At 40.3% G+C, this 26,217-nt stretch overlaps 2 protein-coding genes across 2 annotated transcripts in view; one reads left to right on the top strand and one right to left on the bottom strand.

Moving 5' to 3' along the window:
* PROSER1 (proline and serine rich 1) overlaps positions 1-2,006 on the bottom strand; it is a 32,715-nt gene extending 30,709 nt beyond the window's left edge. Inside the window, exon 1 of the mRNA XM_002721091.5 lies at positions 1,772-2,006. Within this exon, the coding sequence (XP_002721137.2) occupies positions 1,772-1,816 (45 nt within the window). The 5' untranslated portion in view covers positions 1,817-2,006. The remainder of the gene's footprint in view (positions 1-1,771) is intronic.
* An 862-nt stretch (positions 2,007-2,868) lies between these two features.
* NHLRC3 (NHL repeat containing 3) lies at positions 2,869-15,856 on the top strand. Its single transcript, XM_008274498.4, has 7 exons — positions 2,869-3,262; positions 3,640-3,792; positions 4,062-4,209; positions 6,202-6,402; positions 8,966-9,057; positions 12,307-12,419; positions 12,988-15,856. The coding sequence occupies exons 1-7, from the start codon at positions 3,179-3,181 to the stop codon at positions 13,226-13,228; spliced, it is 1,032 nt and encodes a 343-aa protein (XP_008272720.2). The 5' UTR covers positions 2,869-3,178; the 3' UTR covers positions 13,229-15,856.
* Positions 15,857-26,217: the final 10,361 nt, after the last annotated feature.

Below are 26,217 nucleotides of genomic sequence, written 5' to 3'. Positions count from 1 at the left end.
CTGGATCAAATCCTGCACTGTGTTGGCACCAAGTGATGTCTCAATTATTTCAATGCCTGAGAGGCCCAGCTGTACCCCCAGGCACACCAGCACACCACAGTCTGAACACTGCTCCCCACAACTTGCCAGAGAGGTAACTTTGAGTTAACTCAGAGACTAGGAAAAAATAGGAATACAGTACCTACCTTAAGGGTTGCTAAAAGATCATATCACACAGGGAAGGTGTTTAGAACAGATTCACACAATAAGTGCCCCCTAACTCATGTAACTCAGTATCTCACTTTTGATTAACAAAGTCAACATTCCTGTCCCCTTTCCTTTCCTTTGCTTCCTGTTTTCCTAGTGTCTCCTTACAGGCCACTGCATTAAATTAACAGTCTTAACTAAAATCCAATGGTGACAATCAGGAAAAGAGATTAAAGGGACCTACATACACAAAATCTAAAAGTAATTCTTTGAAAACATAAAAAAATTCAGGGGCCAGCGCTGTGGCATAGTAGGTTAAGCCTCCACCTGCAGTGCCTGCATCTCAAATGGGCGCCAGTCCAGGATGCTCCACTTCTGATCCAGTTCCCAGCTGATGGTCTGGGAAAGCAATGGAGGCTGGCCTAAGTGCTTGGGCCCCTGCAACAGTGTGGGAGAGACCCTGAAGAAGCTCCTGGCTTTGGATCAGCCCAGTTCCAGCCGTTTCAGCCATTTAGGGAGTGAACCAGCAGTTGGAAGACTTCTCTCTCTGTCTCTCCTTCCACCTTTCTGTAACTCTGCCTCTCAAATAAACAAACACATCTTTAAAATGAAAAGTCAATAGTAACACTCATACTTAACTTATTTTTAAGGGATCAAGATGATGGAATGTTTTTAATCAATTGGTAAAGCCAACAAAAGACATACTTTGATTGCTGACCAGAAATATGGATTTAAGTTGCCATCTTATGTGTTTCATCTCTGGAAAATGTGTTATTCTAGTCATTAGTATTTACTATGTGGCATTTCTGTCAACAGAAGGGAGGGATTATGCAAACTGACACTCTATCTTCCAAATGTAGAAATCTGCTAGTCAATTCTCTCATCAGCAGTGAACAAAAATCAACTCACAAACTGACAAATTCTAAGTATACAATTAGTAAGCCACCATTGCATTTCACACTTTAATAGAACAAACTGGCTCTGCAAAAACAGATATTTGTTCAAATAAGAGCACTGTCATCAAATATGAAAAACGGAGCATCAATTTGAAAATGAAAAGAAAAATTGTTAAAAACACAGTAAAAGAGCAAGGCCAGATACAATTTTACTAATAACTTGATGAACTGAAATAACCATCAGAGCACACGGTGTCACTTCCCTTCTGGTCTGGCAAGGGTCTGACGACTATGTAAATGCAAGTAAGTAGGAATCGCCCGGAAGGCCTAGGCCAGGCACCTGGTGTCGATGCAACAATGCCAGTTCCTTTCAGTCCAAACAGGTAACATTTTTTTTTCTGTCCTTAGAGATATTGTAACACATTCCGAAAATTGTTGCAGCCTGGTTCACTCAGAGAGTTAGGATACATAACTTCCACAACACGGTTTCTCAAGTTCAGCGTTAACGTAACTTAATTTCTACTTGCAACGCGAAATGCATCCAAGAATCGAATGCCTACACTCCACGTGAAAATGCAAACCAACCTGGCAATGCGACGACCCATATCCTGTGCAATCTACACACAGTACCTCCAAGAGAATAAACAGTAGAATCTCGTAGAATAATTGAAGGAATCTAGAATAATTACCTTTCTAATTTCATCCAGCACCGTTTCAAAGGACTTTTTGTCCATCTTTCCTACTTTCTCGTGGTTGTAAGCTACAATTTCAACTACAAAACGTCCATCTCTCGTCTGCTCCGCGGCCAGTAAAAATGTTTATAGCGGGGGAGAAAAAAAGACACCCAGAGCAAGAGAAAGGAGGCGAAGAGGTAGAGTATGGCAAAGTCCGCAAAAATTTCCAAAAACTGAGACTTAGAAAACTTTTTTTTTATTATTATTATTATTAAAAACACTCCCGTCAGACTTTCCTCAGCTTCTTACACAAAGCTTCAGGGCGCTCGGGGAAGAGCCGGGTCCTCTGAGTCCCGCAGACAAACCCGGGGGCTCAGTAGCCGGTGCTGAGCCTCCCTGCCCTGTCGCTGACGGCCGGCACGGCCGGAGGATGCGCGTGAAGCCGCTTTCCCGGGTGCAAGTCGTCAGGGAAGCAGAAGCACCTGCGCCCCGAACCCCGCGGGCTGCAGGGGGGAAGGCGCCGGCCTCGCCCTCACCGTCACAAACCCGGACGCATGGCCTGGGTCGCGCTCCCCCACCCCGGCCTCTGAGCCCGACTCCGGAATCCTGCAGCCCGGGTAGCAGGCGGCCCGGCAGGCTCTTTGTTACCAGATGCCGAGGTTTCCGGGAGCGGGCCGGCAGCCAGACAGCTTCGGGAGCCGGGCGAAGGGGGACACAGCCTCGCATAAGGGGACTCCCGAACACCGCAGTTTGTAAACCGCCAGGCGCCTGCCGGGTTGCCCCTATAGCCCCCACCAGCTCACGGGGACCTTCTCTAAAGCGCGTCGCGTCGCAGCAAAATCAACTCCGCGCCGCCAGCCTGGGCCGCTCTTTCCTTGGAGCCAGGAGAGGGGGCCTGATGTGGGAACATAGGCATCTACAAAAGATGCCTGATGCCTTCGGAGAGGATGTGGCTTAAGTCCGTTTCAGAGCCCGGAAGTGATTTCTTTGAGTGTCACATCGTCTTTCAGACAGGAATTCCGTGTGCAATATGTTGATTGTTCAACCTGAATTAAAAGAATGACTTGCGAGCGGGTAAGGCATTTTCTGAGGGCGCCCCCATTTTTTTTCTTGGTGGGCGGGAGAAGTCCGCGGCGAGGACCGCCCAGAGGACACGGAGGCGTGGTCACTGGATCTACCAAAGCACCTGACTAGGGAGGCGGGGACCCGAGAACCTGCCGGGAGTCTGGGCTGGCGTGGGTGATTCTCGCCGCTATCTCCGCTCCGGTTCTTTCTCAAAACGCGCGCCTGCAGTGAGGGTGACCTGGAGGAAGGGGCTTGGGAAGGGCAGGGCCCCTGTGCATTGACGAGGGGCTCGGGCCCGCGGCTATCCCGGAAGTCCCCAGCCGCCTGCGGGCGCATCTCCTCCTTCGTCGTCTGGTCATGGCGAGATTCTGGGTGTGCGTAGCCGGCGCCTGCACCTTGTTTGCGTTGCTGGTTTTGCATTTCCACATCTGTGGTTCTCCGGTGAGCTGGGTGACGAGGATCTGAATGACCGGCGGGTGTATTTGCTGGGAGGCGACGCCAGTCTTGGGCGAGGCGTGTTGGGCTCGGGCTCCCTCTCCACCTCTCCCGCTTGTCTGAGCGCTAGTTTGGATGCAGTCCATTACCATTTCCTTTATTTCCTCTTTTTCCCCAGCTCCTACTCCAGCCTCAATCTGCAGGCTCGTATTGTGGTCGTCTCAGCCTTTAGATGGATAAGCAGGTTTCTTTGGAATGATTTCAGTCTGGCAATCCAGTTGTCGATGCATGCTGCAGATAAACACTGCGTACCCAAGCCCGCACCCCTCTTCTTTTCCTACCTAGAGGGAAAACGGAATCTTAATTTCTTGAATTTTCTTAAGGTTTTTAGGAAACTTTCTTTTCAAGTTAACTGGAACACTAAGGAAATTCTTTACCGGCTGGATGTGGGTTGGCCCAAGTATTCGGAATACTTCACTGGAACAACGTTTTGTGTTGCAGTTGACTCCCTCAATGGATTGGTTTACGTCGCCCAGGTAAATAAACAGGGATTTATAGTATGTTAGAACACAGAGGAAGCCACATTCTACCTGTTGCACTGTGCTGATTTTGTAACTTATTTTTGGGTTGTTTTCAAGTCAGTAGTTTGGTTTTGAATGTGACATTGTTAGATTTTGGAAGGTGGTATTTTAAAAGTTACTAAGTTTGTCGATTAACCTTTAATTTCTGTTTCCCTAAGCCACAATAAAGATGACTGCTCCTTAGAACCTACCCTATCTAAGCAGTTATTTTTGTATACCTTCAGAGAGGGGATAACATCCCAAAGGTATTAGTGTTCACAGAGGATGGATATTTCCTACGAGCCTGGAATTACACAGTTGACTCCCCTCATGGTATATTTGCAGCCAGTACACCACACGAACAGTCCATCTGGATCACGGATGTAGGAAGTGGTATGTGTAGTAATGTCTATTCAATTATCTTGCTAGAAATCACATCTTTGCCCCTGTTCTTGCTGGTACATTTTAAAATCACAGTTGCCCAATCTAATTGCAGTTTCTTTAATAGTTCATGATACAAGCTTGTCTGTAAAAATCTTCACATACTTCTACAGAATCAAGAAGTTTAGCAAGAAGTCTAGTTAATTTGGTCTTTATTTTAACTTGCTGAGGGACTTTTTAAAAGCATCTTTTATTCTTCTGATTAGATAAGTCTGTGTCTCTCCTATGAAGCCAGATAAAACAGTGATCTTAGAAGCAAATGAATGCAATCCTTGCCAGTCATTTTCCTTCACCGTTTCTCTTTCGAGAGAGACTGAGATTGTTTTGTTGCCCTGAGCACAAATTTTGTATAGATCGGTGATCACATTTTTGAAATTCCACTGCAATGTGTCTGAAATCTTCCCACCATCAAGTATTTTTAGTAGAAAGTGGTGAAAATGATTGAATTTATAACTATGAAGAAAGCATTTGGGGAAGGCAGTTCACCTGTACTGTGGCTTAACACAAGGCAGTACTACAGTCTGGCGTGACCTTAGGGACTCAGCATTAATGACTGTGACCCAGTTAAGCTCTGGGTTTGAAGGACATTCTGCTAATTCAGATACCAGCCTTTAGAACTAATGAGGTCTCAAAAAAAAAGAATTTATGCGATCTAGTTTTTAAGTAGTGCCTTTACCACGTCTGTTCTCAAAACCCAGAAGATTTCTTGGTCTCAACTGATAACCCATTTATTTCAAGCAGTATTTTAGCTGGTATGGTTCTGGTTAAAATCCTAGATTATTTCTGAGTTCATTGCAATACTATGATGAAATCTGTCTCTTCTCACTATTTATTTTTCAGAAGTACTGCTAAAGTCCTTTACTTTAATTCACTCCATTCTTATGATCTTTTTTGTAGACTTCACTGATTGCCAGAAATAAAAACAGCACAGACGATATCCTCATTCTTTCCATCACAGCTTGCTTTCCAACCCACAGATCTGAAAATAGTTTCTATGTTTCTTCCCATTTTTCAAAGGAATAAATGTCCTCTAATGAAAATATGACTGCAAGTCAGCCATTTACAAAACACATTATTTCCTGCTAGTCTATCCCTTTTGCCAATCCTTCAGAAGCTTTGGGGTCACTTTCTTTAATAATATCATGTTCTGTTATGGCTATACACACTATTTAGCTCAGACTTCCAAAGAAAATACAATAATAAATACATGTTCAAAGATAGACTTATAAGGCAAGCTGATTTACTTTATTGATGGTGAGCTCAGTGTTTCCAGTTCATCCTTTGAACACCTCTCAGTTTTTTTATATGCCTTCATGTTGATTTCTATTAACTGCTTTATGATTTTTTATTTAATAACTTTCTACTTTATGCTTTTTCTTTCAAAATCATTGTAATTCAAAGAAATTTTAATGTAATTAATAAAGTAAGGCACTAGTGATTGGGAAGATAATTTCCTTCCTAGGAAAGAAAAGTAAATGAGTTGCTTCCACTGAGAGAAAAAATAGCTAAAAATTGGTAGTATAGAGAATTTTTTATTAACCTACTGATGTTTAAGATCTATCTGTGAATAACTGAAGTAACACTTTCAAATAAAAGATCTTTTTTACAATTCCCTCTTGATTTTCTTTAATAAGCAGTGCTTGTTCAAGTGCAAAAGATTAAATAAGAAATTAGTGCATCTATAATTTGTTAACATGAGTTTTCTGTAGAATGTGTTCAAATTTTTTTTTTTTAGAATTTAGAATCAACTTATTTTGAAGTAGCTGAGACTAATTCATGAACGAGTTTGCCTGCAACATAAGAAGCTCTATTACTTGTCAGTTACAATATTTAATTATCTGAGCCTACCAGTCTTTGATTAGTATTAATTCTGGCAGATTTTTACTCCCAACTTTCTTGAAAAATGTGACTATGCAATGGTGGTGTATATGCTTTTCTTTACAGGATCATATGGTCATACTGTTAAAAAATACAATTCCTTGGGTGATCTTGTTCAAGTCTTGGGCACCCCAGGGAAAAAAGGCTCCGGTTTGAATCCTCTGCAGTTTGATAATCCTGCAGAATTATATGTAGAGGACACAGGAGATATCTACATTGTGGATGGAGATGGAGGATTAAATAACAGGTTGATCAAATTGTCCCAAGGTAAGTGTGGCTTAATTTTGTATACTATTATAAGATTTATGTTTTTCAGATAGGATTTGTTTGATATTTGGTATAATGTTGTAACAGTGTTGTATGTGAAACTATGTGTAAAGGGTAAAGTGTGTCATCAAGAGAAAACTAGAAGACAGGTGGGTGAGATTGGCAACAGTAATTGATTCTGATAACAAGCCTGCTTATTCTGCACCAAAAGCTAGGGGTTTCCTCTGAAAGGAACTGGAGGCAGTATGAGAATTTGCAATGATCTCAGGATATCAGTGGGCATCCTAACCAATCAAGAAAGAAGTTAGAAACCTAGACTCCCACCCTTAAGGCATTCTGGTCTGGCCAAAAAGCCCAGGGGAGCATTTCAGGCATGGAAAGCCAAAACACTCTGGCAAAAAATGTTATGCATGAAGGATGTCTGTGGGTGAGACCCCAGTGGAAAAAAGTGACCACCAAAGAAGGATGTACTTTTCTCTGAATGGAGGAGAGAACTTCCACTTTGCCTTTGCTTTGTTGAGTTTGTGGGCCCAAAAAGCCTCCATAGCCTAGGCAGCTCATGTCAAGAGCTTCGGGTGGTCCCTGACATCATACATAAGAGTGTTAATTGTTAAATTAGCAACAAGAGTCACTGTGTGCTAACTTCCCATGCAGGACCTCTGTCCTAAAAGAGTTGGATTATGAGATTTAGTAGTAAAACTTGTTCTCAAAGATTTACTTCATTTAGGGTATTAAGTGGAGGAGATTATTATGTCTCATTTATAGTTATTCTAAGAGCTCAGGAAAGATGTATCATTCTTGGGTTCTTCTTTAAAAGTAATTAAGTTTCTAAGTTTCTAAAAAAAAAAAAAAAAAGCCAAAGTACTTCAAGATGCAATGACTTTGAAAAGCCCTTGTCTGGACTGTTGAGGAAAAGGTTTTTTGTTTTTTGTTTTTTTTTTTCCTTCTCCTACAAAGCATTGAACTCTTTACCTAGAATAGAGTTAGTCTTCTATAAATAAAATTATATGAAAATAGATCTTAGTAAAAAAAAAATAATAAGATGGAGAACAAGAGAGGGATGTGGAAGAGGGGTGGGAGAGTGGGTGGGAGGGCGGGTACTGTGGAGAGAATTACTATGTTCCTAAAGTTGTATTTATGAAATGCGTGCATATGAAAGAAAGAAAGAAAAGAAACCTGGAATCCCAGTGTCACGGATCCTGCAAGCTGATTGATAGCAAACGCTTTATTGCGTGTTCGACTCGGTGTTCTCAGTGGTATCAGTAGGTTCAGGTTCATTGCTATAGGTAAAACAATTAAACATAATTATGGTATTGATTCTTCGAGCAACATGGGAATTAGGAGAAGGAGAAACTAAATTGACTGGAAAAATAGGACAAGATATCGTGAAGGAAGTGGTTCTTAAGCTGGGTTGGTTTTATTGGAAGAAAAGGGAGTTGGGCAGAGCATCCATGGAGGCTTTCTCTTGCGAGCTCCAAAGAAGTCGTTAGCAGAAAAGTAGCTGAAAATACGCTTTTTGGGCAGTGGAAAATAAGATTTGGAGTGTCCCTGAGAGCATGTAGGAGGATTTTTGAAGCCCTATTTTTTGCCCATAAAGTGTCTGAGGTGTTTTTAGTGGGACAGTGATGTTATGGAAGCAGAGTTTTTTTTACAGAACTCAACACTGTGTCAGGATGTATTTCCGGGGACTGCCACGTAGAGGCTGTGGTCTATTTATCACTTAGTAACTGGATTCAGTTGGGAACAGTTAAAGGGAGATTGGGTGGAATCAAACAGGAATCCAAATAATTTTATGAAAGAAACAGTCAAATTTAAGAGTCAGATTGAATATGGGAATATTAATTGCGTGTGGCTGCCATAACAGATTGCAACAAATTGGATGGCTTTGAACAACAGGAATTATAGTTCTTGAATCCAGAAGTCAGAATCTGTGTGGCAGGCCATGCTTCCCCAGCAGGCTCTAGGGGAAACTCCTTCCTCGGCTCTTCTAGCTTCTGTAGTTCAGGGAGTCCTTGGCTAAAGGCAGCATAACTCCACCCTACCTCTGTCTTCATATGGCCCTTTCTTTGCTGTGTGCCTCTGTGTCTCAAACCTTCCACTTTCCTCTTGTAAGGATTTCCCAGCAAGGTCACATGCACAGGGACCAAGGGATAGCACTCTGCGAAAACTTCTAGAGTTCCACAGTTCAGCCCCTACAATGGGGATTCAAGGAGACGGACAACAGAAACATAATGTTAGTGATCATCCCAGTGAAATACCACAAGCAAATTGAGAAGGAGAACCAGCTTGAGTGAGGGCATGGCATAGCCCTAAACAATGGTTTGAAGCCGGCATGAAAACTTCAGGTGAAGATGAAAGTAGATAAATTGCTTGAGGCAGAGGACTTTTCTAAGCGTAGGAATTAGGCAAATAAGTAGGTTCAAAAACCTGATGCCAGGAAAGCTTAGTTAAATTGACCAGGAATAGAATTAAATAGTTTTTCTCAGCTGTCTCCAAATGTAACATGCAAATGCATTAGACATTCTATATGTCACTCTGACCATATATTTTTTACCATTTATAGATTTCAGCATCCTTTGGCTGCGAGGAGAAAATGGCTCAGGGCCTGCTAAGTTCAATATACCTCACAGTGTTACAGTTGATTCGACTGGCCGGGTAAAAATTCAGTGTATCTAGATTGTGTGTCCGAATGTGTGTGTGTGAGTCTAGGTGTATTGGGGCTGAGGGACATGTGTATCTGGATCATGGTTTACACATATATATCTGAGCTTATATAGATAGATCATGAGGTACATTAGTAGGTATGTCTGGGCAGTTCCTGTGGGGCTGGGAATGTGCACATGCTCTCTTACAGATGTTTCAGTCTTGTAGTGAAGAGGTTTCCTAAATATGCAGAAATGAGCAAAATAGATATCCTGTATCTCTTAAGAACCAAAGGAACAAATAATGGATTCAGACATGAAGTCACCTGGAAAAATAACAGCTTTCCCTACTACTGGAAAAACTGTGTTCAAATACAATTTCAGTTCTCAGCAACAACAAAAATTGTCTTGGTCAAAAGGAAGGTGAGAGAGGTTAATTTTGGAAGCTTGGAAAAGACAGCCTCGTAAGCCGACTCATTCTCATCACTAGCTCCACTCTGGGGAGCAGAAAGCTTTAACCAACAAATTTCAGTCAATTTCTGTCTTTTCTACTATTACCTCTTTGCTTTTAATCACCTTCTCAGCATAGATATCACTTCTGTCTTCCCCAAATCAAGCACCCACAAAAATTGTTTATATCAGTTTCTCCTTGTTTTTCTTCAGTGGTCTGCATTTCTCCCTTATGTAACTATCATGTTATGTTATAATCATTTAATTGTCCATCTCCCTTAATAGTGTGTAGGCTGTATGAACTCAAGAACTGATTCTCTTTCATTTTATGTCTTAGTGCCTAACACCCAGTAGTCATAAGCATTCATTAATTGACTGAATGTCTTGATGCACAATGGGTACTTGCCTTAATGCCAGTAGACATTTTGATACTTTTCTACTTCTGATTCTCAGCAAGCAACATTCTAATTTGATTGGGCTTCCTTTGTTGACAGTGTTTTGATCACTAAATCCGTTGCATCTTCCTCTCTACTATAGCAAGTTAACTGACCATGTGAAGTTTGTGTGTGAATTGGAAACTAGAAACTTAGCATGCAGACTTAACACTATGGAGCTTAGTTAATTACTACTACTTGGAGCCAAGAAAAAAGGTCAAATTTCATAGCTGGCAAGACCTAGACACAGATTTGTAAGCAGTGGTGAGGAATGGCTTTCTAAGAGGTCTTAGAGAACATTTGATGAGAGTTCACAGACATTACTGAGTGAGTAAGAATGTTAATTTCTATATGTTTGTGCTTTCATAAGAACAGCACTGTCTGTGCATTTTATATGATTAACTCCTTCAGTCATCATGACAGCCCTATGTGAAAAGTTCATTCATTCAAGAGTTAAAGACTTCTTGTCCCTTAAACAAGATTTCCCATAATCAAAACCCATTGAGTGTTGACTAGAAAAGACAGTGTTAAGCATCGCCATTCATTCTTGGTGTATAAACTGTTTTTTTCTCATTGGTCATTTTTCTGAGACAGCAACCCTAAAATCTTCAAGGAAACTCACCCTTAGTAAAGAATCATACATCAGGAGGAGACCTTGAGAAACTACCTTAAGTAATCATCCATAACATTTCTCAAACGGTATAATGAGTCTTTATTTGTTTCTTATTGGAGAGGAATTCAGTGGCTGCTAACATTCGCAAGCCCTGGCAAAGATGTACGTAGGGTTACCCTGAAGAAATAGCCTTTGGTTCCAGAAACTCAGCAAATCCTACAGGCCTGAAGACGAGGGTGAGAGGCATCGGAGTGAGAGCCCTCCTCTCCAGTAAGCTCATTCTTTCCTACCTCTACAACTCAGGCCATCATCATCAAAAAACATTTCATTTTGTTTATGTCATAGGTTGCATACATACAGTACATGAAATGTCATTTATATGACTCATTTTGGCCTATTAACAAGCCTGAAGTAAACCTATCAGGGCTGGCACTGTGGTGCAGTGGTTTATCCTGTGAAGCTGACATCCCGTATTGAATACCAGTTTGAGTCCTGGCTTCCCTGCTTGCAGTATGGCTTCTGCTAATCTGCCTCAGAAGGCAGGAGAACATGCCCGTCTACTTTGGCCCCTGTCAAGCATGTGGGAGACCAGGGTGGAGTTGCTGAGTCCTTGGCTTCAGCCTGGTCCACACCTGGCTACTGGGGCCATTTGGAGAATGAAACAGCAGATGCACGATCTCTTTATCTTTCTCTCTGTCACTCTGCCTTTCATATAAATAAATAAATCTTTAAACTTATTTACCCTACTTTAGGTGTTTTTAACTAGCCCAGCTTTCCTTCCTAAGTGATTCAGCACTTTGAACACGCCATGGTAATGGCAGGTATAAGTTTACTGAGATTGCAGTGTGAATGAATGCCTCACTTCCCCCACTCTCCTGAACTCCTGAGGATGAACATTGCTAGTCTTTATTTTGTTGCCTGGCCCAACGATGGAGGTGGATAGGACTCAACAGCACCGTGCTCAGTGAAAGGGAATGCTTGTTACTGGAATAAATACCTACCGATCCTCTGCATTCTGGTGGAGTACTCCTGTTTGTTAGTTGCTCACACATTAACATACACATGTAGTATATTGCAGGCTTTTGGTTAAGACAGATGGCCATTTATATTGTAGCTGTCCCACTTGAGTACATTTCAGATGTGGCATTTAACCTTTCTGAACTTTAGTGTTTCCTCATCTGAGACAGGGGCCTTTAATATCTTCTTCCTTGCGATCCTCTAAGTTCTACATGAGACTATGTGTGTTCATTTTAGAAAAATCTAATGTGTACGAACTGGCCACCTAAAGTGGAAGGTATGGGAAACCAAAGAAACAGAAAATCCACAATGACAGAGACTAATTTATAAGTGGACTCCTGGACAGAAGTATGGTTTTTGGCAGCCTCAAGACATATGGGGCTCCATGTCAAGGCAATGAAGAGAGGCTTTAATAGACAAAGTTGGCCCATTGCTAATCTAAATATATCTGGACTTTCTCAAGAAATACCATTCTAAGCATTAGATAAGGGGCATTCCAGGGTCCTACCTGGCAAGACAAGCCTGACCACTTACCTGTTGACCTGATTTACCCCAGTAGGGCTCCAGTGACTTCCAGGGTTGCCTAAAGGGCAAGATGGCCATTGTGACCAAAATGGCTGCGCCATGTCAAGTTGAATCCCTTCCAGTGTGAAAACACAGACTCATTCGCTGCCTTTCATTTTTCCTTCCTTTCATATTCTGGATCTTTTCCAGTTGATCCTTTGTTTTGTTTTGTTTTGTTTCTTAGGTATGGGTTGCTGACCGAGGAAATAAAAGAATCCAAGTGTTTGACAAAGAGACTGGGGAGTTGCTAGGAACATGGGATAATTGTTTCGTACAAGAGGGCCCTTCTGCAGTCAGGTATTGTTTCTTTGCATTTTGAAATGATGTTTTAGTCCATTTGTGTTACTTCCTCTGAAGAGCCAGCTGGTATTTTAAAATAGTTATTGGTCATTTTAAGCAGAGGAAAGTAGAAGAATACAAGAGAAATTTGCTACCTGATGTTTTTCAATACCAGATAAAGTGAAAACAACTAAACTTCCAGTGTTCTATAGAATTCTAGTGTCAGGAAAAAAAAATGTATGCTAATCCTCTCCTACAGTCTTTATCCTTGAGATATATTTGCTAAATTTTTAAACACATCAAAATCAGCCTGAGTCTGTAGTATCAGATACAGCCTAATACAACTTGTCCATTAGTTTTATTGTGTGTAGTATTATGATATTGATATTTTTTAAAGATTGAAACTAATCTTTGGCCATTTCTACCACCAGTCACTTACTCCCTCATAAACAGATTTAGATCAAACTTAAATTCTTAAATCATTCCGCAAGTAGGTGCCTCCTGTTATTTAGCACTGTAGGGAATAAGAATGTTGATTGATGTTTATTTTGTATGAATTTATTATGTAAAACTTCTTTCTCCATAGATTTACACCTGATGAAAAATACTTGATTGTGGCCCAGCTGAATCTTAGTAGGCTCTCAATTGTGGCAGCACCCCCAGTGGGAGACATTGGCATGTGTTCTGTGATCAGCACAATCCAACTGGCAGATCAAGTTTTACCACATCTCCTAGAAGTTGATAGAAAGACTGGAGCAATCTATGTAGCAGAAATTGGAGCAAAACAAGTACAAAAGTATGTGCCTTGGAGTGGCTATGTTCTTTGATTTGGATCATAATTTTTTGTTTTTACTGTGGATCTTTCTTAGATTCTTAAATTTTATTAAGTGCTTACAAATGATATTCAAGCACAAGAATTTGTTTACATTTTCCTGATCTAGTATCAGATTTGTTTTTAATGTTATTAACAATCATGTTTTTATTGCCTTTCTTGGGACTTAGTCTTACTTCTGAGTGCATGAGGTTATTTAAAGGAAGAATTGTGGGAAGGTGTTTAGCCTAGGAGTTAGGACATCAGAGTATGTGGATTCAATCCTGGCTCCAGCTTCTGAATTAAGCTTCCTGCCATTGCAGAACCTGGGAGCCACAAGTGATGATTCAAGTAAGTGGGTTCCTGCTACTCATAGGAAACCTTGATTTCATTCCTGGTTCCCTGCTTTATCCCCAGACTCAGACCAGCCCTGACTATGCAGGTGTTGAAGTGAACCCATACAATGGGTACTCTCTCTTATCTGTTTCTCTTCTTGTTCTGTTGCCATTTATCCATGTCTGTCTCTGCTTTCTTTGTCTCTTTGCCTGTCCAATAAGGGTGTAACTTAAAAGAATGAGGTCATAAAGAAGGACTACGATTATAAGCTAGTTATTTGGTCTGGTGAATGAATTCTCCCAGGTAAAACAGTAGGAACTAAAGTGGGTTCACAAGATAATTTATTGAATGTCATGGAAACACCTGCTGATGTCCAGTTTGTTCAGCTTCCATAAAATGAACTCACTGAGAGAAAGTAAGTCAGGTGGGCTGTTAATTATTTTGAGTATCCACAGAGTACTAGGTCCTGAAGATTCAAAGATGGAGAAGCAAATTTTGTGCTGTTTGAGTTGCCTACAGTGCACTGAGGAGACAAGCGGACAGTCACAGCATAGTGACAACAACACAGGAGTGCAGTGGCACTTTCCAGAAGAGGAGCACTGCATTTGACCAAGGGACTCATGAAGACTTAGACAAGTCTGAACTTGGACTTGAAAATTAAGGAGGAGTTTTTAGTGGACCAGGAGGAAAAAATTGCTTCCAAGTAGAGAAGGTATGAAGGCTCTCAACTTGTGAGAATGAGCCATGCTTTTAGCCTTTGTTTTGAAGCCTTGCCTGGCTTTTTTGTTTTTTGTTTTTAAAGATTTATTTATTTATTTGGAAGTCATAGTTACAGGGGGGGTGGGGGGGGATGGAGAGAGAGAGAGAGAGATCTTCGATCCACTGGTCTACTTCTGAAATGGCCACAGTGACTGGATCTGAGCCAGGCCAAAGCCAGGAGCCAGGAGCTTCTTCAAGATCTCCCAGTTTGGTGCAGGGGCCCGAGCACTTGGGCTGTCTTCCACTGCTTTCCCAGGCACATCAGCAGGGAGCCGGATTGGAAGTAGAACAGCTGGGACTAGAACCAGCACCCACATGGGATACTGGCATTACAGGCAGGGCTCAACCTGCTACTCCACAATGCTGACCAGCCCCCCTTGGCTTAACAGAAACCTTTAAAATGCGAGGATGAAGTGACTTATGCCATATGCCTAAGCACTTTACTGGGAGGAGTTCTTAAACATAACCAGAATGGTTTTTAAAGGTAGCAGTAAAAACAGGGCCTCTCCTCAGTGCTTCTTCCAACTTTAGTTTATTCCTGACATGTGTGTACCTTAGTGAAGTTTCAGGAGAGTTGCTTGTATGGGGATGTGCCAAACTCTTTGAACTATTGTGACTAAATATTTTCTGACTTTCTGTTTCTACATTTTTCTCCTCTTGGTCTGAAGATTTGCTTCCCAATTAAGACCCTGTTTTTCCAGTTGTTCTAGTTTGTTCTTGGTTTTGGTGGAACCTTGCTATATAGCAGTCTCTCCTATCAGTCTTCCCCCTTGCTCTACTGTAAATTGTGTAGCAGTTGAGAAATCTTGAGCTAACTTTGCTCATCACCTATGGTGCCTGGAGTCTGCTTTCCAAACCGGAAAGAAGTTGTATGTTAATGCTTGGCCCATATCTCAGTGTGGTTAAGGGAGTGAAATCTATCCACAGGAAACCCTATTCCTGTGTTCCTGAAAGGAATGTGCCACAGTGGGCTAAGTTTTTTTCCAGTAGCATGGGTACATTGTGTTGTAAGGGTCAGATCTGCAATAGGTACGTATGTGCCCTTTGAATCCCTGCTCCAGGTATATTACAGGACTTTTATTAATAAAAAGTTCCTCTCAGTATGTTGTTTACCTGACACAAGGACCAGGTTGGCCTTAATTTTATGTTTATGGCTTTTTATAAAACACTTCACTTATGTACTTTATGCAGTTAAGATAAAAAAAATAATTTGAGAGTTTATTTGTTGGCAAGCTAGGATAAGAAATGCAAGTGCCTCTGTGAAGGAATGTAGGCTAGACTGATTTTTTCATTTAACAAATGTTTTATTTAATTTTGTTTTATACCAGATTTCTATAAAGCTTTCTGAAAATATTGTTTCTGTGTAACTTACGTGAAGTATTTGTTTCACAGCATACTTGTAATCATAGTATTTTTTTCCTTTGGATTAATTGGTTAAATGAATGGGAAATATACTTTGTAATTTAAAAAAATATAGATTAAAATTCTGGAATGAAAAGTCAATGTTATCCAGTTCTCCAATTAAAGATTAATTTTATTGTTATAAAAACAGTTTGTAATTCCTTATTCCATTAAAGAATTTCAGCAATACTGGAATCACATTTGGTGCTAAGAAAATATCCCCCTCTGCGTACATCTGTGAAGTGTAAGCTGTTGTTCAATATTGCTGGACATTGCTTGGACAATTTAAACAGTGTGGCTGCCTTTGTGTATTAGTAGCTAATTGTGGTTAAGCATTAGAAGTAGAACCTCTTTATGCCTCTGCTTTCTAAGTCTGTTCTTGGGGTAGAAGAAGGGAGTATTTCAAAGGTAACTATAGGTATCTATGCTCACCTCCGCTATAAGATTAAGTCCGTAAAACAAAATTTTGTTGATCATAGAAAACTTGGATACTTTCTGAGTAAACAAAGAGGATCCATATAATTTGTGCTTAGGTCACTTGACAGGTAAATGAATGCTATGATTTGAGTCGCAGCTCCACTCCCTATATCAGCTTCCTGCTAATGTGACATCCTGGGGGGCAGAATATGGCTCAAGTAATTGAGTCCATGCCACCCACATGGGAGAGTCCCCAGCTCCTGATTTTGGCCAGGCTCAGCCTAGGCTGTTGTAGTTATTTGGGAAGTTAGCTAGTGGATGGAAAATCTCTGCTCTGCTTTTCAAATAAATAACAAATAAAATAAAAGCTGTAAGGCTTATAGGGTAACATTCTAACTTCTGTTTTGGCTTTACTGGTTTTAAATGTTTTTGAATTTGAGAGCAAGATAACTTGGAAAGCCAGCATCAACGCTGGAACTTTTAGGGCTGATGTTGTGGAACAACAGTTTAAGAGGCTACTCAATGCCAGCATCCCATATGGGCATCCGTTTGAGTCCTGGCCACCCTACTTCCAATCCAGGTCTCTGCTAATGGGTCAGGGAAAGCAACAGAGGATTGCCTGAGTACTGGCCCTTCCCACCCATATGGGCGATCCGGAAGAAACTCCTAGCTTCTACTTTTGGCCTGGCCCAGCCCTGGCCATTGTGGCCATTTGGGGGATGAACCACGCATGGAAGATCTCTTTCCTTCTGTTCCTCTCTCATTTTGTAACTCTGCCTTTCAAAAATAAATCTTTAAAAAATTCAAACTGGAAATCTCAGATTTTTACTTCTTAACTCACCAAAATATATATCATATCATAAAAATAAAACCATGTCCTATATTTATATAGCTTTGTTTCATTCTCTGCTGTATATTTTCAGCAATAATAACATTTTAAAAACTTTTTTGAAACAATAAATAAGGTTAATTTCATTCAACAAAAGGCTATGAGACCACAGAATTGTGAAGGTGTGTGCCCAAGCGTTTCTCTGCCGTGGAGGTGTGCTGCCTAGTGGAGACAGCCTGCTGAGATCACTGCCTCGCAGTACTTTTGGGAGTGCTGTGCGGTTATGGAGCTTCCATTGTGTTACATTCTTGGGACAACAGAGGGCAGTAGAGCTCTGCTTGTGATAAGCATTTCTTGAAATCAAAAGGACAAATGACTGTATACTTGGATTTTTTTTTTAATTGAAACTACATTATTAATCAGACTTCTTTCTGCTTTTTCTGGAGTTTGTTTATGTCTTAAGGAAACTGACTTATAGATGACGTATTTTCCAAGTGGTTTTGGACATGTTTACTACTTGATTGAACTTTTCCACATTTTAAAAGAAAAGTTTAAACTTTTTCAGTAATCCAAACTATAAGCAGAAGTGAATAACTCATTTTAAATGGAGGTGGAACTATATTCTGAATATTTGAGTTTTGTGCAATAAAAAACATTCATGTTGCAGGAATTCTTTTCTTCCTCACTAGTTTTTTGTTTGTTTGTTTGTTTTTCTTTTTAAGGTTAAGATTGTTTGTTTGAAGGGCAGATTTATATATAGAGAGAGACAGAACTCCCATCTGCTGGCTCACTCCTCAAATGGCCACAATGGCCAGGGATGTGCCAGGGTGAAGCCAAGAGCCTAGAGCTGCTTCTAGGTCTCCCCAGTAGATTCAGGGCCCCAGGCACTAGGGCCATCTTTTGCTGCTTTCCCAGGTGCATTAGCAGGGAGCTGGATCAGAAGTGGAGCAGCTGAGTCTCGAACCAGTACCCATGTAGGATGCCAGCATTGCAGGTTGAAGCTTAACCCACTGTGTCACAATGCTGGCCCCTTTTCTCATTTTTAAGCAATTTTGCCTTCTGGCTATTGATTATTTTATAAATAAGGAAAATAGACTATTTACAAAGTCATTTCTCCACCAGGCATTTATCCATAGAGGCTGTGCATTTATATAGTAGAATGACTCTAAATACTTAATGACAGGCCAGCGCCGTGGCTCATTTGGTTAATCCTGTGCCTGTGGCACCAGCATCCCATGTGAGTGCTGGGTTCTAGTCCCAGTTTCTCCTCTTCTAGTCCAGCTCTCTGCTGTGGCCTGGGAAGACAGTGGAAGATGGCCCAAGTGCTTGGGTGCCTGCACCTGCATGGGAGACCAGGAGGAAGCACCTGGCTCCTGGCTTTGGATTGGCGCAGCGCCAGCCATGGTGGCCATTTGGGGAGTGAACCAAGGGAAGGAAGACCTTTCTCTCTGTCTCTCTCTCTCACTGTCTAGCTCTGTCAAATAAAAAAAAAATACTTAATGACATGCAGGTACTAGTTTTTGTATGTAAGAAATGAATACAATTTGAGCAATGAGAAACAACAATTCTGAAAACCTTTATCTCTTACATTGTAACCAATGAGATAGTGTTATGATTTAATTCTATTAAGATTTAATTGAATTATTATTTAAATACATTTAAATATATTACATTTAATTTAAATACATTGTAATGTATGAAACAAGCATGTCCTAACTAACGAGTCTTTCGAATAAATTCTTTTTTTTTTTTTTTAAGATTTACTTTATTTATTTGAAAGACAGAGTTACAGAGAGAGGTAGAGACAGAGAGAAAGGTCTTCCATCTGCAGGTTCATTCCCCAGATGTCTGCAACAGTTGGAGCTGCACCAATTCAAAGCCAGGAGCCAGAAGCTTCTTCCAGGTCTCCCACGTGGGTACAGGGGCCCAAGGATTTGGGGCATCTTCCGCTGCTTCCCCAGGCCATAGCAGAGAGCTGGATCAGAAGAGGAGCAGCCGGAAATAGAACCAGTGCGTATATGGGATACCGGTGCTTTAGGCCAGGGCTTTAACCTGCTGTGCCACAGTGCTGGCTCCTCGAATAAATTCTTTAAAAAGGTAAATTAATTTGAAGGTGTCACAAGTTGCTTTCATAATCTTCTCAGTTTTCAGTATAATTCCCAAGAAAGAAAACTTTAGAAACATGGCCCAAATTCTCAGGTCTGTACATAACCAGAATTGGTTACTATAATTCTTCTGATATATTTGTACTGTAAGGCATTTATATACAGATTGTCACAGTTACCAAAGTTAATCATTTTTATAATACTCTTCTTCACAGGGTATAAAAAACATTTTAAATATTTTTATATTTACTGTATTTAAAATATTCATTTTTGCATGAGTGCTTAGAACTAATTATATTCTTATACTTTTAATCTACATTAACTTTCTGAAATTTATCCAGTTTTTACTTTGTAGGCTACATGTACATGTGTATGCCAGTGCATGTACATTTCTGTAAGTATAGATATACACATCAAGAACATTATGCCCAAAATAAGTCAGAACAGCTGGATCCTAACAGTTTATACTTAACATGGCTAAGTATAAGTCCTTTATATATATGTATATTATGTATATAAACATGTATATGTGTGTATGCATATATATATATATATATATGTATGTATATTCAAAAGTTCATGGAAAGGTCTTCCTTCCATTGGTTCACTCCCCAAATGGCCGCTACGGCCAACACTGTGCTAATCCGAAGCCAGAAGCCAGGTGCTTCCTCCTGGTCTCCCATGCTGGTGCAGGGCCCAAGCACTTGGGCCATTCTCCACTGCCTTCTCGGGCCACAGCAGAGAGCTGGACTGGAAGAGGAGCAACTGAGACTTGTGCTGAGCTGCTCGGTATCATTTATTTCTCACTTGTGAAATGGAAATAATAGTATTTTCTTCATGAGATTATTATGAATACAAACATGATCATGTATGCAAAGTACTAAGTCTGGTCCATGAGACACAGTACACATCAAAAATGTGAAGAGATTCATTCATTTGCGATGTTTAAGGCAGACACGAGCAGACATGCCACCTTTGGAGCAGTGTCATGGATTGGTTGAATGTGAAACCAGATGACCTTTCCTTCTCCTATAATTCTGTGTTTAGTTATATTGTTGAATATTAAGGTCCCTTATTTTTTAATAAGCTTTTCAAAATTGTAGATCCTGTGCCTTTCTTCTTATCAAATTTAGATTCCTATGTTAAATTCGTCCCATGAATTTATTAGTTATTTCTCCTGGAGTAGGACTTTGTTTTTTTTCCATATCTAATTAATTGGTGGTGGTACAGGGTAATGGTATCAATTCTTTCCATGTAGAGTATATCTGTTTACCTCAATAGACTAGACTTAATGGAAATAAACTTTATGTAATTAGCTACAGATTACAGATTATTATTACAGATATTTATAGTTTCTGGGTATATAAGCATGAAAATAAAAATTTGCATCTTTTAGTACTGTTTGTAGTGTTTTATTTTAAACTTTTTATTATAGTGGCTACACCATTCAGAACAATGTTGAATATTGGGATGGGGATATCCTTAGCTTCTGATCTGAATGGTGATGTCCGTACTTCATCAATTACTAATGAAGTTTACTGTTTAGTTTTGATAATTTTCATACTTGTATTTTTATCATAGAATTTTATTAAGAAGAATCACTTAATTTGTTAAATTGACCTTGACACTGATATATATGATATGTTGTTGTAATTTATGTTAGAGGTTTTTTTCCTTGGGTTTATTATTGGAAAAAACCTTACTTGGCCATAATATCATGCTTATACCTTGTATTCTTTAAATGAAGAGGGCAGTAGAGGTCTATTCATACACAATTTAGTATGTTACAGCCATTTCCAAAAGGAATTTGAGTTTTCTTACAATAAAATATATAGAGTACTTAAATGAAAAATAGTAATGTCAAAAATTATATGTTTGGTAGAGAAAATACATTATTTTAAAACTTGAAGTAATTACAAGTTATGCATTAAATTATTCCTTAGTCTTATTGTTGCCATAGCAAAGAAGGAAGTATATATATATAATTCTTACTTTATCAAAGGAAATTCTTTTAGAAAGCACTGTCCTATATAAGTGACAAGGCTCATATTCTGTATCTTTCCATATCTCAGCTGTTCAATAAACTAGCCTGTAGCTCAGGTAGTTTTTGAGTGTTTGAAACATACATTGTATATCTGAGGAACTGAGTTTCTTACCATATTTTTAATTTAAGTAGTTAAAATTGACTACTGGCTATGTATCAGCATAGAAAGTGAATCTAGGGTTTCATAACGAAAACCAGTTTGTTTTCACCCAACTTCCTTGCATAATTTTCTTTCTGTCAACCTTTTAAGGTCATGGATATTCCAGATTCACTTTCCTGGAGTTGTAGCTATTTAGTTTTTAGGTTTTCACCATGTGACTCTCACCACATGTGAGCCCATTGGGATGGCCACAGAGAGGAAAAACCAAGAACCTTCTCAAAATAATCTTTGGGTGTGAACCAAAATAAGTTTTTGAATTGCCGTGACTGTGTATAAAACAACATGCTTCTTTACTATTGAGTTCCTGCTGAGCAAATTTTAAGAACATTTTAAGAGAATGTGATTATCTGATAGCCACTTTGCCTCTACACAGAGTTCTAATTCCTGGTTAACACTCCAGAATGCTGCTACAGAAACATGTTACTGAACAAATTGAGCTTCCTCTAGGCCTCCCTCACAGGTGCAGGGGTCCAAGCACTTGGGCCGTCTTCCACTGCTTTCCTAGGCCATACATAGCAGAAAGCTGGATCGGAAGAAGAGCAGCCAGGACATGAGCCAGCACCCATATGGGACACAAGTGCCACAGGCTCCCACAGATTACTTTTTTAAAGTTATATTTTTAATTTTGGGTTCAATTAATATACATTTTTATGGATTTCAGCACAGTGTTTCAGCACATACACACATACACACACACACACACATATATATATACATATACAGCATAAACTGAATATAAAAGCCAATTAGCCTTTCAATTTCTTTTTCTTTGTGTTTGGAGCATACTAGCTCCTCTCTGCCAATTTTTTACCTGAAATAAAATACGTAATCATGAACTGTAGTCACCTCTCTGTGCTTTGGAGCTCCAGAACCCATTACCTTCTCTTGACAGCATTTCTCCTCCCATCTGCCTACCTTATCCTTCCTAGCCTCTAGTAATCACTATTTTAAATTCAGATGAAATATATATTCCTCTTTTCCAATTTGGATGCCTTCTTTTTCCCCCTTTTTCTTGTCTAACTACAAGTATTATGTTCCATGTTGAATAGTAGACACTGAAGGTTTTGAGGACTAACATACCATACCTTTCATTAGGTATAGTATCTAAGGTAGTATATATATATTTCTCGTCTAGTGCTGAGCAGTGCTGGGTAGAGGCAAAGGACAAAATATTAGAACAGTGAAAAGGAAACATTAGAACATGGAATATCACATGGGTTTCAATATGAGTTCCATATAGAGTGATAAGTGAGATTTGGACTTTTGAGAAACAGCATGAAGCGGAGCAGAAGTCTTGAAGGTGTCTCCTGTTTCACCTGATCCCCTGCAGTTTTCAGGGAAACCATTTAAGAGGCAGAAGTTAGTGCAAAAACTGGAGCAGATCCCAAGTCTATTGCTTCACAGCGTCCTTGCTGCTCAGCTGCTCAGCTGGTCTGTCTTCCTTTCTACCTTATTGAGTGACACAATGCCTTGTTTTTTTGTTTTTGTTTTTTAAGATTATTTATTTGAAAGAGTTACAGAGAGAGAGAGAGAGAGAGAGAGAGAGAGAGAGGTCTTCCATCTGATGATTCACTCCCCAATTGACCGCAGCGGCCGGAGCTGTGCCGATCCGAAACCAGGATCCAGGAGCTTCTTCCAGGTCTCCCACATGGATGCAGGGGACCAAGCACTTGGGCATCTTCTACTGCTTTCTCAAGCCATAGCAGAGAGCTGGATCGGACGAGGAGCAGCCGGGGCTCGAACTGGCGCCCATATGGGATGCCGGCACTGCAGGCCAGGACATTAACCCGCTGCGTCACAGTACCGGCCCTGACACAATACCTTGTTAAAATATTATGTACACTCATTGTAATCCATGAATGATTTATCATAAATATCACATTCCTTCCTGTGCTAGACAATCTTTTCCAGAGAGTGGAACTAATATTTAGATTTCATTATCCTTAATTTGAAGAGTTGCATGTTTTACCATGTACTAATACTTTTTATATTTTGAAATATACCTAAAGAAAATTATGAAAGAAGGCTACCTTGAGTTGTAGAAAAACAAAACTACAGTAAAAATGAGACTTGAACTAATATAAAGAAAAGACAAATGAAATGAAATTTATTTATTTATTTTGTTGACAGGCAGAGTGAACAGTGAGAGAGAGACAGAGAAAAAGGTCTTCCTTTTCCGTTGGTTCACCCCACAATGGCTGCTGCAGCCGGCGCGCTGCGCTGATCCGAAGCCAGGAGCCAGGTGCTTCTCCTGGTCTCCCATGCGGGTGCAGAGCCCAAGGACTTGGGCCACCCTCCACTGCCTTCCCAGGCCACAGCAGAGAGCTGGACTGGAAGAGGGGCAACCAGGACAGAATCCAGCACCCAGACTGGGACTAGAACCCGGTGTGCCGGCGCCGCAGGCAGAGGATTAGCCTATTGAGCCATGGCGCCAGCCTGAAATGAAGTATTATCATCAAGTAACTATTTTGAATGTTCAAGTAGCAAAATACAAGGCATAGTGTGACTAAAACCTGCATTAACGAAACTGATACGAATGAAACCACAATACTAATTAGGATTTGGTAAAACAATATTCTTATAATGTTAATGTAAATTAATACTATTGATTTAATTTAGTAATGTGTTAAAAGAAGTAAACATTTAGTGTCTGTGTGGTAATAATTGTATATCTATAAAATGATATACTTTAAAAAATTAAAAATAAACTAACGCAAGTTGAATGTTCCTTATCTGGGGACCAGAAGTGTTTCAAATTTTGGAGTATTTATGGATTTTGAGATATTTACATAGACTTTATCAATTGCACATCCCTAACTTGAAAATCTGAAATGCTCCAAAGTTTCAGATTTTGCATCATTTTGGATTTGGAATTTTTGGAGTAAGGATATTCAATGCTCACCCTGTAGTTGACATTTGCTGAATACTTACTACTTGGCAGGTACTTCACTGTGAACACAACATCTACCGTTGTTTTGAGGAAAGTAGCATTATTAGATTAGGAAGCTGTATGCAGCAAAGATGAGAAATTTACCCCAGCAAGTAAACAACAGAGATGGGATTAAATGCCAGGTAGTCTGCACCAAGCACTATCTCTTCTCTCTCAGAGGGATGCACGCACACATTGACTCATATATATGCACAAATGTGTAAGTGTATTAAGGAATATTTATAACTGATTTTCATTGACAACATAGTAAAAATTTAGAAGACATAGTCTGGGGGCCAGCACCTTGCTGCTGTGGGTTAAGCTGCCACCAGTGACACTGGATTTCATATCATAGTGCCTGTTCGAGTCCCAGTTGCTCCACTTCTGATCTAGCTCCCTATAATGCGTCTGGGAAGGCAGCGGAAGATGGCCCAAGTAGTTGGACCCCTGCTACCCATGTGGGAGACCCTGGATTGAGTTCCTGGCTGTTGACTCTGTCCTGCCCCAGCCCTGGCCATTGCAGCCATTTGTGGAGTGAACCAGTGAACAGACGATCTCTTTCTCTGTCTCTCCTTCTCTCTGTCACTCTGCCTATCAAATAAATAAATATTTTAAAAAGTCACAGTGTTACAAGACAACAATGAATAAAGTATAGTTTGCTTGTATTTGGCCACTATGTGGCCTTTAAAAGTGATAATTATGAAGCAAGTACAGCCATAAGGGAGATGATCATGATATAACATGAAGTGAGAAAGACTTGGAGGAATGTAAGACTGTAAGATCCATTATAGTTGTGTACCTGTGTATATAGTACTTCTTATGAACCACATACTGGTCTAAGGACTCTGGATTGTATTGTTTAATCCTTAAAGAAATCCTATAGGGCCTGGCACTGTGGCATAATGGATTAAGACTCCACCTGCAGCGCCAGCATCCCATGTGGGCACCGGTTCAAGTCCTGGCTGCTCCTCTTCCAATCCAGTTCTCTGCTATATCCTGGCAAAGCAGTGGAAGATGGCTCAAGTCGTTGGGCCCCTGTACCCGTGTGGGAGACCCAATGGTAGCTCCTGGCTCCTGGCTTCGGATTGGCCTAGCTCTGGCCATTGAGGCCATTTGGAGAGTGAGCCAGCAGATGGAAGACCTCTCTCTGTCTCTCCCTGTCTCTGTAACTCTGTCTCTCAAATAAATAAAATATTTTAAAAATTAAATCCTGTAAGTATTATTACTATTCTCATTTGACATTTGAGGCAACTGAGCTACAGAGAGATGTAGGTCAAGATTTCACAGGAATAAATGAAGAGCCAGGATTTGAACCTAGGCAGTGTAACATTAGAGTCTGCGTTTTGAACTAATCATCTTTGTATTTACAACATTATATTCCAGAAGAGATCAAAATGACAATACTGGTATTATGAGGCGGAATGAGGAGGAAGATGTATTTTCCTGTGTACTTGAAGGAATTCTGAACTCCTTGGCAGTCACACCCAGTAAAGGAAAGGGGGGGAATTATCCTGGAATGCAGCCCTCCCTGGCAAACTTCTTTGGGCCGCTTCCTTCCACTCCCCCTTCCCCATTTCTGTCTTTCTGAAACCACTGCTGTCTAGCACTGCCAAGCAATTTGGAGTAGAATTATCTTAAACGTGAGGATTCCACTGGTAAACATTCTAAAATTGATGATCAAGTTAGCAGTCTGATTTTTCAAGCCATGTGTCCTTGAAACACAATCTTCACGTCACTTCCAGGGTTCCACTTTCTCCTGGACTTGCATGTCCCTCAGTGATTCTTTCCTAATGTCTTTACTTCTGGTGGCTTCTGTCTACCTGACTTCCAAGTGCTGGAGTGCCTCAGGGCTCTGCGCTTGTCCCGCTCTCTATCTGCACTCATCCCGGTGCATCCAGTCCAGTGAAACTGATTACCATGCAAATGTTAATGACTCTCAAATTAACATCAGTGGTTCAAAGTGCTCATCTGTGCTATGAACTTGAATAGACAATTACCTCCTTGACATTTCCACTTGGAAATAGT

Source organism: Oryctolagus cuniculus, chromosome 9, assembly GCF_964237555.1.
Source record: "Oryctolagus cuniculus chromosome 9, mOryCun1.1, whole genome shotgun sequence".
NCBI lineage: Eukaryota > Metazoa > Chordata > Mammalia > Lagomorpha > Leporidae > Oryctolagus > Oryctolagus cuniculus.
This window is presented reverse-complemented; position numbering and strand designations above follow the sequence as displayed.

Excerpts from the sequence above, each read along its gene's own strand:
- NHLRC3 (XM_008274498.4), top strand. The coding sequence starts at position 3,179 with ATGGCGAGATTCTGGGTGTGCGTAGCCGGCGCCTGCACCTTGTTTGCG. Across the intron at positions 3,263-3,639 it reads TCCACATCTGTGGTTCTCCG|GTTTTTAGGAAACTTTCTTT; the intron begins GTGAGCTGGGTG and ends AATTTTCTTAAG. Across the intron at positions 4,210-6,201 it reads GATCACGGATGTAGGAAGTG|GATCATATGGTCATACTGTT; the intron begins GTATGTGTAGTA and ends TTTTCTTTACAG.